Below are 16,448 nucleotides of genomic sequence, written 5' to 3' on the forward strand. Positions count from 1 at the left end.
TCTGAGTTCCAGAATTGTCACACCTACATGTTTCAAGTGACTTCTTCAGTCGTTGTTGTAAAGAATCTGCCTAGTGTATGTGCTTAACTTAGCCGCTTAGTCTACCATCTTAACCACATACTTCTAGTGAATTGAAAGTTGCCAGTTCTTTTGTTTCAGCGAATGAAGAATTCTTTTCTACTGTCCTCTGGCTTTCACTGATGTTGCTGAGAAGTCACGTGTGTGTGTGTAATTATATATACATATAAAATTAGTTCCTTATAGGTAAATAGTTTTTTCTCATGGCTTTGCTTTCTGCTGTTTTTAGTCACTATCAGCCTAAATTTATTTTATTTCCTGGGGTTTTCCAAGGTATTAAATCTTGTCTTGAATAAGTAATTTTCAGTCAGTATTAGTTTAAAATTTTTTTCTGCACCTTTTCTTTTTACTTTCTGGAACTCACATTAAATCTTAAATATTCTCAGTATGTTGTATGTGATACGCACATATCATATGTTGTTGTTAGTTCCCATCACCTTGGCTCCAGCTCATAGCAACCCTATGTAAAAAAAATAAAACAAAAAAAACAGCACCTGATGCTGTGCCATTCTCATGACTGTTGTTTAAGTTCATTGTTGCAGCCATTGTGCTCCTACCACATACAAATATATTCAAGTTTGTATTCTATGTCTGCTTCATTCTGAATTGTTGCTTTTAACCTGTTTCACTTCTCTATATCTTATTTCAGCTACATCCAAACTTTTGTAAGGATCCATACATCGAGTTTCTACTTTAGTTATTGTGTTTATTAGGTTCTGTGTTTCTAGGGTTTTTACTCAAATCTGCCATGCTACTGTTTATTCTGCCCCTTTCCTACTTGAAAATATCACTGTATTCTTGTTTTAATTCACATTATCCTGTCACCAAGAAATGGAATGGTGCAGTGGGTAAGTGCTTAACTGCTATGCAAAAGGTCAGCAGCCATTCCATGAGAAAAGGTATGGCAGGGGGTTTCTGGAATGATTTAGGTCTTGAAAACCATATGGGGTGATTCTACTATGACCTGCCAAGCAGTTATGGGTCCAAATAAACTTGATGGAGCATCATGTCAGCAACTTTGCCTGTCTATTCTATACTCTAGCCATTTTAATGAGATTTATTAAAAATGTTTCTGAAAATCATTTGACTCACTGTCATCAAGCCTATGCTGACTCATAGCAATCACCCTGTGGGTTTCTCAGACTGTAACTCTTTATGGGAGTAGAATGCCTTGTCTTTTCCTTTCTGAGCAGTTGGTGGTTTCAAACTGCCAACCATGCAGCCTAACTCATAACCCCTATCCTTCCAATGCTCATTGGGAATCATTTAAAGAACAAATAATTTTATTTTCCACTTGAAGGACTACTCACGTACTTCCACTGGGTGCTTGTGGACACATTCTTCTTCTTTAAAAAAAATCATTTTAGTGGAGACTAGTACAAATTTTATCACAATCCATACATCCATCCATTGTGTCAAGCACATTTGTACATTTGTTGCCATCATCATTTTCAAAACATTTTCTTTCTACTTCAGACCTTGGTATCAGCTCCTCATTTTTCCTCTCTCTACCCTACCTTTCCTCCTTCATGAATCCTTGAGAATTTATAGATTAGTATTATTTTTTCATGTCTTACACTGACAAATGGTTCCCTTCATGGACACATTCTAACCTGAGTTATTTTCATGAAATTTTAGGCCTTGTGATATTCTGGGTCCATTTAAGGCTAGATAACTGCAAAGCTGTATCAAAAGCATTAAAATTCACCTCTTTCTCCACCTAGATGTGAATGGTTCTCCATGGGAAGGGAAGGTTCTAGAGTGCAGCTTTGGTTCCCTAGCCTCCCATGACTACTCAGCCTCTCATCCCTTCTGGACCAGTGGGTGACTACTGAAGTCTAAACTCATCTTTTTGATGTACTTCTTCTATCAAATATTTACCAGGTAATTTTTACTACATCGTAAACTCCTTGTGCCATTAAATAATTTGCTTTAAAAGTTCATCTACCTATTATAGGTATCTTCCCTTGGGGAGGCTGGTTTTGATTTCTAAGACTGACATTGAAATCCACCCTCAACCTTTAGTGACACTGGGGAAGATGGGAAGCACAAAGTTAGATTGACCAAATAGAGGATGATATATGGTAGCAATCCAGCAGAGACATACTGAGGCAAAAATATAAGGAAGAGTGAGTGGGGATTGTTTTTAAGGGAAAATTAACTGAAGATATGAAGTACTAATTTCATGTAGGAAAAGTTAATCATCTACTGTTGTGGAAATATGGTAATATCATTCAAAGTATCAGAAATTTTAGGAAATGGGAAATCTGAAAGATTTATGAAATTGGGACATGGAAAATGTCATTTTATATAGTCTCCAAATATGACTACAAGGAATTAGAGGAAACTAGCGCTGAAAACATCAAACACAGGAATGTATTGGAATTGACACATATAGATTAGAATGAGATCAATATACAGAAAGATGTTACCCAGGGGTAAGTGAGAAATAAAAAAGCAACTGACATAATGCAGGTTAGAATTATATTTAAAAGGGTTGAGAATAATAAAGGAAGGTAAGGATACTTCCCATATAGGGTCCTTATGAGTTGGAATCAACTTGATGGACACGGGTTTGTTGTCTAGGGGGATTCCAAAATAATATAAAATGAAGCAGAAAGCGTCTAAAGAAGACAGATGAATTGAGAAAAATGTTCTGAGATTGGTTGTGGTGATGATCTCACATATCTTCTTAATATGATTGAAAGGTTAAACTGTATATTGGAGGTATAGCACAATAAAACTCTTACCAAAAAATATGGTGAGGGCTTGGGAACAAACAAAACGAAATGTTCAAAGAATTGACAGAAGCAAACTAGTCAACACAGGTCTAAGAGAAACTAATAGGAAAAGAGAATGAATTGGTGACAAAACAGTAAGGTGTCATAATAAGACTGATTGCAAAGTCAGCAGTTTGAATCCATCAGCCACCACACTGATAGGAAAAAAATTAGATTTTCTACTCTTATAAGGATTTACAGCGTCGAAACCCACAGTGACAGTTCTGGTCTCACCTGTGGGTTCACTGGGAGCTACCACTGACTTGATCGCAGTAAGGTCTATTTGTTTTAGTTATCAAAATATGCATATTTTATAATGCTACCCCTCAATTTAATACACTCCTAGTAATGTATTCTTGCCAGGTTGTTAAAATGCAACTCGCCTTGGCAACTAACATGGCAATAAATGTGGGAAACAGTCAAAATTATGTCTTGCACCAACCACAGAAAATCTAAAGACATTAACAAAATAGATTTGTTGTTATAAGGCAGCAGAGAATGAAAAAGGCTTGGAGACGTGCATCCTTATTCTGATGACCATTGGGCTATGTGGCTGACAGGACTTAAGGTCAGAATACAATCAGACTAACCCAGTGTCTGCTCTCTCCATAGTCATGGATGCTGAAGAGTCTATCTCTGATGAACACCCGCTCCAAGGAGCAGAGAGGAAAGAGCTCCAAGAGATGCTGAGGAAAGAGGGACTGGATGTTGCGTACTGGTTGCCCAAACTGCACGAACAGCTGGGTGTGACCTGTACCCAAGCCTTACAACACGTAGAAGAAAAAGACCTTCAGAAGCTGAAATCCCAGGCACAACATCCTTGGGAAAAAAGGGCTCTTGAAAAACTTCTAAAAGTGTCACACTCAAATACTCTTTCCAATTTACAGGAGTTTCAGAAGAACAAGCAGAAGCAGGCAGAGAAAGCACTGCAGGAGCTGAAGGACTTGCTGTCAGGAGGGAGGCAGCGGCAGGAAGAGGCTGTAAGGACAAAGGAAGAAGAGCTGAGGCAGGCAATGGAGATCCCAAGAGAGTACTGGCCATCCCCTCAAAAATCTCTACGGGAAGTGCTGGAAAACATACAAAGACAACTCAATAGCATGCAGGGGACAGTGACCCAGAGCCCAAACCTAGAAGATGAAGAGCTGGTGAGAAGGGCATCTGGAGGGCTGGCCCTGCAGGGAATTTACAAATCTGGTGACCAAGGGGATCTGATCGAGAAGAGAGAGGAACTGCTCAGTCTCCCCCCAAATTTCTCACTCTATGGTCCTGAGCAGAGCACCCGGATGGAAACAAAAGAATTTTCATCTTCTCAAGCAGAATCTGTATTCACCCAAACTATCGAGAAGCTAGGCTTCAGTGCCACAGCCTCAGCTAAGGGTGGACGTTGGGATTTCAGCAAGGAAGCAGGTATGGACCAGAGTAAACAGTCAGAATCCCAAAAGAGTCAGCAATCACGTTCCGAGCACTCTTATTTCTGCACAACCAAGTTCAGCTACATGCCATTGGCCTCATGCCACTTTCCCATTGACCAGCTCCAGTTCTCCAAGGCTGCTCTCCAGGAACTGAAATGTATTGAAGACCTTCTGGGAGAACCTGAAGGTCCAGACACACTCCTGAGGCACAGGACAGAGGCCTTCTTCCACAGGTTTGGGTCTCATGCTAACCAGGGCCCTCTGCACCTGGGAGGAATCTACTGGTGGAAGGCTGTTTCAGAGGGTTTCAAATGTGAGCAACTGGAAGAAGTGAAGCAGCAGTCAGCAGAAGCTCTGGATATTTACATAATGGGCAGCTACAGTGGATTTGGAGTGAACATTGCGGCAGGTGTGGACATTTCAGACTCTCATGCAAATATGACCTCTCAGAGAACTAGCTTCCAAAACCTCCAAACCAAAGTTCAATTATCAGTGGCCCAGACAGGGGGACCTCCAGAAGCAGATGGCCTTTCCCAGTGGAAATCGGGTCTCGTTGCCAACAATCAAACCTGGTGTGTCATTGACCGAGGTCTTCAACTGGTGCCCATTTGGGATATCATCACCTCCAACCACAGAAGTGATTTTAAGAATCCTCTTCGGCTGGCTAACTGCCTGAAAGACAGCTACACGGCACTAACTGGACTGATGGCACAGATTCAAATTGGAGAGGAATTCCTTACTGCTGACCAGGAAGTTAAGGTTTTCCTAGAGGATGTGAAATCTTGGCACATATCTGATCCTGAAGAGCAGCTGGGAACAATGATAGAGTTCATGCAAACTTTGAGTCAGAGAGTTAGAAATTATGACACCTGGATTAACATGTGCCTCACAGATTGCAACTTGCAGAATTTTCTGGTCGACATTTTTAACTTTTGCAAGGAGTCTTCCGATCTTGATATTAAGTTTATTACATCTCAGTTGCATATTCTTCTGGATCCTCACATCTACAAAGTGAAAAACTTCCCTCATGCTCATTCCATCATGCAGTGGATCTTCCAACCAGAATCATGCCAAGAGCAAGTCGACATCTCTCAATTTTCTGAATTAACAGAAATCTTAATGGAGGCTCAGAAGACCCTCATGGAATTACAGGCCAATGCTGATTCTCAGGAATCAATGGAGGAAGCTCAAAGAAAAGCTATTCATAAGATCAGCTTTTCTCTCAAGTCCTTCCTGGATAGCCTTCAGGAAATGGGGCAGCTGGACACACAGCTCTTGCTACTTTCCATTGCAGCTGGGGCAGGTTACCAAGTGGAGCACAACACTTTTCAGTATCTGCTCGGGCCTGATGAGGTAGGCTACCTGCTGCATGAAATGGAACGCACTCATGAGAAGTACCACAAGCTGAAAACTACTTGCAGTTACGGGGCACAGGCTTTCCTGGTTCTCACGGCTCTGACAGCCACGGTAGGAATTCGAGCTGTTTCTCCAGAGAAGAAAGCAGAACGTTTAGCATTTCTGAGACAACGCATCGGGCAATCCATGTCTAAAGAAGTGGAATGTGTCCTCACCAAACTTGGGGCAGATCATGATTGGGAAAACCTAGAGAAAGACTTGAAACTGCTGGTTGATGGAAATTATGATGTCGCTGTGTCTTCTTTGCAAATGGATGAGATGAGAACTCAACTAAGAAGTCTCTGCAGTGGAAAGAAACAGGCACAAGAGGCAAATAACAGTGAGAATAACAAAACCGAAGGGATCAAAAATGAAGCGTTCCAAAATTTACTTCAGCGTCTAGGGCTAGAGCAGTACTACCCAAAGAAGATGGGCCGAGCAAACTTTCATCGCGTCTACAAGGCCTCTGTGTTTAACACCCAGCCCACCTCTGAACGAGAGCTGCCCTTCTATTTTCTGCAGAAGCTCCTGATGCTTGACTATAACCTGAGGTACCTGGTCTTCAAAGCTGGTGACAGCACAAAAGACTCAGTCTCTGCAAGTGCCCCCAGCACCGAAAATGAAGCTTTCAACCCATATGATGAAATCTTTGAAGACACTGATAATGCCAGTAATACTTTAGCCCCGACTCAGAAGCACATTCACCCAATGGATATTCAGATGGCAATTTATCACTGCGCAGATGACTTTTCCAGACAATATCTTTTTGCCAAACTTTCCATTTGTCAGTTTGCTCTTCCGCTTTTGGTACCAAATCCCTGCACTTCCCAACTTGAATTCTCTCTCTGGTCTCTCAGGCAGATTAAAAAAAGTTGGCAGCAAGCAGGACAAGCAGTCCAAGGGAAGAAGAGCAATTTCAAGAACCAGCAGATGTGTGCTGCATCTACCCCCATTGTGTCCTTCATTCGAGTTGGAAATGGCTTCTCTGCTTCCAAATCTCAGATCATGAACTTGCTTGTCAGTAAACGTAAACACGATGTCTTTTTCCACCGACACTGCACAGGCAGCAGCAGAGACTGTCTCTTGATGACGGGTGTGGTGGAAATCTGCTGGTTCTGTCCAGGTGGGGAAGAGGAGGACAGATTTGACAACTGTGTGACATTCACCAATCTCCACGGTGATGCAAAGGACCAGAAACAACAGCTCCTCTTCTTGCAGGAAATCTCTTCTCTTGTTGTGATCCTCATGTCGACTTCTGACAGCAATAATGAAAACCAAAAAATTGTTCATGATTTGTGCCAGTCTTCAAAGCCTCTGATCTGTTTGCTTGATGACAAAGAAAGAACAGGGGCCAATAATGTCAGCCAGAAAGTGAGAATTGGGATCAAAAATAGAAATGAGGCCGAGTTAACAGATGAGCTCACAAGTACAATCAGACGCTTGCTGGCGCTGTCAGAGAAGGCACTCAGCTTAGAGGACTGTGTCCACATTGCTCACCGGCAAGGGTTCCTAATAGATGAAGACCAGAGAGACTGCAAAGAAGCCAAAGAAAAGGCACAAACACTCCTTGCGTCCTTGGGAGAAATAAAGTTGTCTGAGGTGAAGGAAAACTTACTGCCCCTTCAAGGACAGCTATGGCACCTTTGGTGTAAGAAGGACAAAGAACTCTATCATCTGAGGGAAAAGGGAAAGAGGAGCATTGAGCAACACAAGAGTGACATCGAGACAGACAAACAACGGATACGGCATCAGCAGTTAAATAAAGCCTTTCCTCTGAATGATTTAATGCGATCTGTCCTGGAAATCCTCCAAGAAAATTCTGAAACTCACACCAAACTTTACTTCCTGCAGTGGCTGAGTGTGCTTTTGACCAACCTAACCATAGAGCCCTTGGAAAAACTGCGTGAGAAGCAAAGCTCTTTGTGGGCACAGCTTCAAACCGAAAAGCAAAAAGCACCAAAGAGTAGCTCCCTCAGGAGCTTGCAGAATGCCATCGAAGCCATCTGCAGTGAGATTAATGATTGTAGCTTGGGAATTGAGCACCTTCTCAGAGAAGTGGGACAGATCTATGAAGCACTAGAAGAAAGTTCCTCCACAAAAGATCCCCTTTTCCTCTCCCTTCCCCAAATAGCTGCGGACCTGATGATAGCAGGGGACGCTGTTGAGCTGATGGATGGAGATGCATCCTATGTCCCTCTGAAATGGGTGGCAGCGGTTTTCGACAAGGTCTCCGAAAAACTTGGCAACAAAAAAGTGTTTGTTCTCTCTATTCTTGGCCTACAGAGTTCAGGGAAGTCTACTCTGCTGAATGCCCTGTTTGGGCTGCAATTCACTGTCAGTGCAGGGAGGTGTACCCGGGGGGCCTATATGCAGCTTCTGAAGGTGGATGAGTCATTCACAGAAGAACTCGGCTTCCACTTTATGCTTGTTGTGGACACAGAAGGACTTCGGGCCCCAGAACTCAACAACAAGTCCCAGAATTGGGATAATGAGTTAGCAACCTTCGTCATCGGACTGGGAAACCTGACTCTAATCAATATTTTTGGAGAGAACCCTTCAGAGATGCAGGATATTCTACAAATAGTTGTCCAAGCCTTTCTCAGGATGAAACAAGTTAAAATCTCCCCAAGTTGCCTGTTTGTCCATCAGAATGTGGGGGATGTCACAGCTAAAGACCAAACAATGGAAGGACGGAGACGGCTAGAGCAGAGACTAGATGAAATGGCAGCAATAGCAGCTGAACAGGAACAGTGCTCTGATGTGACCCGATTCAGTGATGTCATTAAGTTTGATGTCAATAATCACGTCTTCTACTTTGCCCACCTCTGGGATGGCAACCCCCCAATGGCCCCTCCCAATCCTCGTTACAGCCACAATGCCCAAGAACTGAAAAGCAGAATTACTAGGACTGCCAAAGAGGAATCCAGGGGTAGCATCATGAAGTTATCAGAAGTGAAATATCGACTTCAAGATTTGTGGAGGGCCCTAGTGAATGAAAACTTTATTTTTAGCTTCAGGAATACCAAAGAGGTCATGGCCATGGGCAAACTGGAAACCATGTATAACCACTGGACCTGGGTGCTGAGGAGTGATGTACTAGACTTGCAGAACACACTGACCAACCAGATTCAGAATGGGGAAATCCAGATCATCAAAATGAGCACAATTGAGGCGCCAGTGACAGAAAAATATGGAGCCATCCAGCAAGAGCTTGAAAAGTTCTTTACTGAAGACCCAGATAATGAACTACTGGTCCAGTGGAAAGCAAATTTTGAAAATAAATTGAAGGTGCTTAAAGAGGCCCTTATATCAGAAACCAAAAGAAAAGCTGAAGAGCTCCTTTCTTTAAAGAAAGGCCAAGAAAAACTGGATGCAAAGAAGTCAGGTTATGAAATGGAATTATTGGAAAGAAGCCGAACATTGGCTTTAATGGTCAAAGACAAAGAACTGAGTGAGAAAGAGCTACATGAGAAATTCAATCAACTTTGGGAGAAATGGTTCTATGATGTAGCCTCAAATGCCCCTTCACACACGGAGCCTAACATTGATGTGGATCTTGAAAACATTTTTTTTGACTATTTCAAAAAGGAGAAAAATGTGGCAAACATTCTAAAAGATAATTTGAGACAAAAATTTGAAATAAACTATGATGAACATATCCAAATGAGCAAGAAGTGTGGACACAAAAATAAATTGAAGGTCCATGATAAAGAGCGCATAAAAACGACAACTGACAGCATTTTATCTAGGTTTCCTGAGATTCTTAACAACATTGGAAGGCATCAATGTGGTTACAATCCAAGTTATTTCCATGAAATCTTGAAAATGATAGATGAGGAATTGAAATCGGCAACCACTGAGAATAGATACGTATTCACAAGTGCATATAAGATGGACTTGTCTTTGTGTTTGTTCCGTCGTGCAGCAGAGAAATTTAAGGAGATGCACAAGGCATTTCAGAGAGCAAATGATCCCGTACACTATCTGGAAAGCAAGAAAGATGACTTCTTCTTGAGTTTTAAGATTTCTTGCCAAGGAGCAACCTCTGTCAAAGCATTTGTTGATTTTCTGTGGCAGAAACTCACTCCTGCTGCCGCCACTGCCATATTGAAAAAATTGGCCAATATAGTTACTTGGGACATGAGGGCTAACACCCCTGCATTCAATGAAAACAGAGCAAACCTGGAGAAGCACATTCTTATCTCTCTAGCAGAAGAGGAAAACTTTTCTAAATACTGGGAGTACCTCCATAATCCACAGGCATTTTTTGATACTTACATTGAACAACATATTCGAAGATACTGCTCAGACAACAGAGGTGAGCGAATAAAGACATTTTTAAAAATCAGCTTAGATAACATCAAGGGAGTCATCCACAAAGCCATTCATGAATCCACTGCAGGAGCCAAGGATAAGAGCAGCACTGCATCTGAATGGTTGGATCTTTTCTGTGATCAACTGAAACATAGGTTGGTGTTTCCACGAAAAGACTTGGTAAGCATAGAACACCAAGAAATCCAAGATACTGAGTTTCTGAAGGAGGCCATGAGTGATGCCCTGGATTCCACAATGGAGAGAATAGAACAGGACACTCTGACTGTGGCTATAGAAGAAATCATTCCTGAAATTAGAAATTTCCTTTCCAGACATCTCTGCGGCTGCCGGAAACAGTGCCCCTTCTGTAAGGCAATTTGTACAAACACAATATCTACACATGACGGAGACCACAGTGTTCCCTTCCATCGTCCTCAGGCCATCACTGGAGCTCACATACATCAAACAGATGAATTTGCCATTGACTGCTGTACCAGTTCAGTAGCCAGTGGCCATCTTTTCATTGTGAGTGATGACAGGACAGTCCCATACAAGAACTACCGCCAGGCAGGAGGGGATTATGCTACATGGAGCATTACCCCGGATTCATCCTCCCAGCCGTACTGGAAATGGTTTGTATGTCACTTCAGACAGGATCTCGAACAAAAATATGGGTATAGATTCGAAAATGAAGGTCAAATCCCTAGTGCATGGACCAAGATCACAAAGCAGCAAGTGCTCAATTACATGAAAAATCTGTGATACTCGGGGAATACAAAGAAGCCCTAAAATCTGAACAAGGGAGCCACAAGGACTGAAAAACATCCTAAAATACTTCTGCCTTAGAATGAACACCTTCTGAAGTGTATGATAAACAGAGCCCCTAAATATTCATCAATAAATAAATCAAGTGTTCAAAATTCCCTATAAAATTGGGACAGACTAGAGCTTTCAAGGACCATCGTGACCAAATGACCATTCAATTACTGACACCAGTAAACAGATGAGACTCAAGGAAGCAGAGTAGGCTCATTGTAGGGTAGGCTACACTATTTACTACCCCCAAGATGCTTCTCTTTCTTTATTCTTTTTTCCACTTAAGCTGTTTGTAGAAGCTCAGCTAAGAACCAGCTTTGACCCATTGCAAGTCTTGGCCCAGGAAAAAAACCTTATTGACCTCCCCTTACCCAGGCCAAAAGCATTCATATCAAGAAACCAAAAGTGACCAGACACATATGAAAGATGCCCACAGGTTTCCACCCAGACATCTTTCCAAAGCAAGGTGTCTGTCAGCAGCTTCCATAAGAAAAGTTCACCCAATCACTTTTGAATCTCACTGCCCCGATCGAACTGATTCTGACTCATACTGTCCTTGTAGAACAGGGTAGAACTACCCCTATGGGTTTCCTAAAGGGCACGGAAGTAGAAAATGTCATCGTTCTCCCACAGAGCAGCTAGTGGTTTCAAACTGCTGACCTTGAAGTTAGCAGTCCAACATGCAACCCACTATGCCACCAGGGCTCCTTCCTAATAAAGAGTGGATTGACATTCCCAGAAATAAAGTGAATATATTTACTTCCCCTTTTCTCATAGGCATTGTAGTTCCCCACACCATTGGTGCCAGGAGACGGCATATTGAAAACTATCTCCCTGACATCTTAATAGTTGCAAGTAATGATGTATGCTCTGCTTTAGATCCACATAACTCTACAATATTCTTAACTTGAGGACAAATGGCAAACTGTGTCTGAAAATAAAGGCTGATTTTTATCCTCTCAGTTCCTTCTGGTTTTAAACCCAACTACTAATGCTAAATAGGTGTTGGAGATTATACAATAATACACATTTATACATACACAGATATGGTTGAGGTAATTCTATGGACATATCTATAAATACTGCATATATGCACGACTCAAATATAAATACATATGATAAAAAACATAAGACACACAGTAATAGAAACTATTTAGACATCTGAGCAAAACAACTTTTCTCTTCTCACCTTGAGCAAAGGAGAATTAAGAAAGTCATAGACTCAAAGATGCAGTTTGTCAGCCCACCTGAGTCATAACTTCCTCAAACCTGAGACCAAGACTAGATCATCCCCAGATCCCAGGACCAACCTCTCTACTCAAGAATGAAAATAGAAGATCCTGTTTAAAATAAGTGGGGAAATAGAACGTAACTGAAATTTTAAAAGACCAGAGAGTCTAGTCTGGAAAAGACTAGAGAAACCCAGAGATTATTTTCCTAAGACATCCTTCTTACTTGATTTTAAAAGCATTCCCGGACACCACCAAATAACAGATTGGATTGTTAGATAAACTATAACACCCTTGAAGAATGCACTCCTCGGAACAAGACGTAAAGTATAACATTAAAAATAAAAGAGAGGACAATAAGCTCAACTTCCCTTTCAGTTATTCTACACATAGCTGGGGAGGCCCTGCCTGTCCTGGAGTCCTAGAAGTGGCTTTGGGAACACCCAAGCCCCGCCCCTGCTGCACGGCTATATACAGTAAAAGGCAGGTATACCAGTGAACTCTAGCACTCAACTGATGCCTGACCATGGATGTGATCTTACCTTTGAAGTAATCCCACAAGCATCTGTGGAACCCTGCCTCAAACCTGTACACCACCCAGCTACCTTATTGAATAGTTGGAACTCCTCCAGCTTCACAGACAGGTGATCAAGTCTGAGTTATCTCCTTACCTACTATTCTATTTACGTTCACTTTATTCACTAGCCCTTCAATCAATCACACTGCAGTCAGTCTCAAGGAGCTCAGGTTTGTGTTTGGGGTTTTTTCTCTCTCTTTTTCCCCTCTTTTAATTTTTTTCCTTTTTCATTCTTTCTCCTCTTCTCTCCCATTCTCTCCTAGCATATGCCACTACTGGCTTCCAGATCACCTCCCTCCACTCAGGGCAAATCAACCCAATTAGCAGGAGGAACTCCAGCCTGCCCTCCGTGGGAGTGCTGTACACCACACAAGGCATTTGTACAAATAGCCACACTGTACTGCGCTGCTGAGGAAGACTCTGTGAAACCTCTAAGGCAAATCTCGTCAACTTGGGCAATTCTTCCCAGCACCACTGGGTTTCTGCATTAAAAGGGCGCATCAACCTGCCATTGTGGGGCAGGGTCTAAACCCCTGTCCCCACATTCAGGCAATTAGGGATCAGCTATTTCTTTATTCTTTATTTCCTCTTTCTGATGCCCCTTGTCCCCACTTCTATTTAACATCATACTGTAGGTCCTAGCTAACAACATAAGACAAAGGAAAGGTATTAAAGGTATTCAGCTGGGGAAGGAGGAAGCAAAATTATCATTATTTGAAGATGATATGATTCTATATATCAAAGATCCCTTAAACTCCACAAGCGGTGTGTTGGAAGCAATAGAGGAATAAGGCAGAGTGGCAGGATACAAAAGCAACAAACAGAAGTCTATTGGACTGCTCTACACAGCAGACAAGATCACAGAAGAGAGGATTAAAGGGGTAGAACCCTTTACAAAAGCCCAGCACAAATTGAAATACCTAGAGATATACCTGACTAAAAAAATGAAAGATTTCTATGAGGAAAATTATAAAACACTACATCAAGAAATCAAGAGTGACTTCAACAAATGGAAGAATACCCCCTGCTCGTGGATTGGCAGACTTAATATAGTAAAGATGTCAGTTCTACCCTAGTCACTACATAAGTTCAATGCTATCCAGGTATGAATACCACTATCCTTCTTCAAAGAATTGGGAAAACAGATTCCCAACTTCATGTGGAGGGGCAGAAACCCAGAATTAGCAGAGAACTCCTCAAGAAAAAGGACAAAGAAGGAGGGCTTGCTCTACCTGATTTTAGCGCATACTATATGGTCACAGTAGTCAAAACACTGTGGTACTGGCATAATGACAGATATGCAGACCAATGGAAAAGAGCTGAAGACCCAGAAATAAAAACATCAGCCTGCAGGCAACTGATCTTTGATAAGGGCGCAAAAAGTATCAAGTGGGAAGCAGATGCCATCATCAATAAATGATGATGGAAAAAATGGATATCTACCTGCAGAAAAATGAAGCAAGACCCTTACTTCATTCCTTACACAAGAATTACTTCAAGGTGGATCACAGAACTTGATATAAAATCCAAAAAATTAGGGCCATTAATGAAGGAATTGGGACAAACCTGAGAACCTTGGCCTAGGGACTACATAGACTATCAGAAATAGGTAAGGATACAAATACAGAGGAGTCACAAATAGACAAGTGGGATATACTGAAGGTAAGACACCTGTGTACATCGAAAGAATTCAGCAAGAGGGTAATAAGAGAGCCCACCAACTGGGAAAACATCTTTAGCAATGACACATCAGACAAAGGCCTTATTACTAAAATCTACAATACTTTGCATGCTCTCAATAAGAGAAAAACCAACTGCCCACAGAGGAGGTGTGCAAAGGACCTGAACAGAAGTTTCACAGAGTCTGAAATCAGAATGGCCAATAAACATATGAGAAAATGTTCCCGATCATTAGCCATAAGAGAAATGCAATTCAAAGCAACAATGAGACATCACCTAACACCCTCAAAGATAGCCCAATTCAAAAGATCAGAAAGCAACAAGTGTTGGAGGGGCTGTGGTGAGATAGGAACTCTCATCCATTGCTGGTGGACCTGTAGGTATGTAAAGCCACTATGGAAATCTATTTGGAGATTTCTCACACAGATGGAAATTGAATTACCATATGACCCAGCAATCCCCCTACTGGGCATATACCCCAAAGAGGCAAGAAACAAACCAAGGCCAGACATCTGTGCTCTAATGTTCATTGAGGCACAGTTCACAATCACAATGAGTTGGAAAACAACCCATATTTACATCACAAATGAATGGATGAAAAAACTGTGGTACATACATGCAATGGGGTACTATGCTTTTTTAAAAAGCAGTGATGAACACATGAAGCATATCATCGCACACGAAGAACTGGAGGAAATTATGCTAAGTGAATTATGCCAAGCACAAAAGGACAGGAATAACATGAGTCCGCTGCGGTATAATATATAAAAGAAAGAACAGAAAGGTAAATGCAAAAGGGGCACAGGGGGAAAGCCACTGTATACAAACACTCCAGGGGTGAGGTCCAGGAAGTATGGCAAGGGCTACACCAAATCCAGGGGTACATATGGTAACCAACTAAAAAGAGGATGGAGGGAAGAAAGGGGAAAGAAAAAAAAAGATGGGTGATGGTGGACTAGGGCACTGACACACACAAGGGAGGGTATTGTTTGTGTCTCCACAGGGAAAGAGGGACCAGATTGAAAGTCAGTGCAGGACGAATGCAGCTTGCTGGCAAGGAGTGGGGAGCCAGTGGAGTGGCCCAAGGGCTCGGCCCACATACCAGCTACGTGGACAAGTGTCCCTCCCCCCCAGAATAATTTACATGAGAAGACGGAACTGAAGCGGCAGTTAGGGGAGAGGGGCATGTTGAATCAGAGCAAATGGGAGCAAAGAAGGGTGAGGAAGACAGAGTGGGGCACATCCTGACCCACCAGGCCTGTAGGACGACATCCCCGCTCTGCAAAGCCAATGGACAGAGTGGACAATATGGCTGATCCCACTACGAGACACGCAGTTCTTTGATGGCCCAGTGCCATAAGGGGGACAACACTGGACACTCAGTGTCGGGACTGGCCTAGAATGACCCTATGACACCGAGGCAAACCATTAAAAGCGAGTGGCAGAGGAACCATGGGAGCAGAGCAGGGAGCCCCTGAGGGAGTACAAAGGACAGACTTTGGGGCCAGAGCATGGTACCCCATCGGACATGACTGAGGGACAAGCATAGGCATCCAAAATCAGACCTTGATCTATTTACAGGTTTTTCTTTCTTTTTAATTTTTTTTTCCTTTTAATCAATTTATTCTACTATGGGTAATTGGTTTCCTTTTTTGTTCTCATTGCTTTGTTTGCACTCTTCGCCTATCTTGCTATGACTTGATTTTTGGTGCATATTATTATCTCTACAGATCGATCCAGATAAGATAGACTGGATGAATAGTCTGGAGGAAAAAACAACAGGACCAATGGTTCCGGGGGGACATTGGAGCAGTGGAGGCGGGGGTAAAAGGTGGTGCTGACCAACCCAGGGACAGGGGAGCAACAAGTGATCTAAAATCAGTGGCAAGGAGGGTGTGAAAGGCCTGGTAAGAATTCAGCAAGGGCAATGTAACCAAGATAAATGACTGAAAATCAAATGAAGGCTGAGCATGATAGTGGGACAAGAGGAAAGTAAAAGGAAATAGAGGAAAGAACTAGGTGACAAAGGGTATTTGTAGAGGTCTAAAAATGAATGTATATATATATGTAAATATATTTATATGAGTGTGGGGAAACATCTATGTGCATGTATTTATAGGTTTAGTATTAAGGCAACAGATGTACATTGGGCCTCCACTCAAGCACT

General features: G+C 42.2%; 1 protein-coding gene across 1 annotated transcript in view; it reads left to right on the top strand.

Moving 5' to 3' along the window:
• Nucleotides 1–15,931, top strand: part of LOC142444840 (interferon-induced very large GTPase 1-like) — a 38,737-nt gene extending 22,806 nt beyond the window's left edge. Inside the window, exons 2-3 of the mRNA XM_075546141.1 lie at nucleotides 1,803–1,962; nucleotides 3,471–15,931. Coding sequence (XP_075402256.1) covers nucleotides 3,473–10,741 — 7,269 coding nt within the window. The 5' untranslated portion in view covers nucleotides 1,803–1,962; nucleotides 3,471–3,472 and the 3' untranslated portion in view covers nucleotides 10,742–15,931. The remainder of the gene's footprint in view (nucleotides 1–1,802; nucleotides 1,963–3,470) is intronic.
• The last annotated feature ends 517 nt before the right edge of the window (nucleotides 15,932–16,448 follow it).

This window comes from Tenrec ecaudatus, chromosome 4 (genome assembly GCF_050624435.1).
Source record: "Tenrec ecaudatus isolate mTenEca1 chromosome 4, mTenEca1.hap1, whole genome shotgun sequence".
Lineage (NCBI taxonomy): Eukaryota > Metazoa > Chordata > Mammalia > Afrosoricida > Tenrecidae > Tenrec > Tenrec ecaudatus.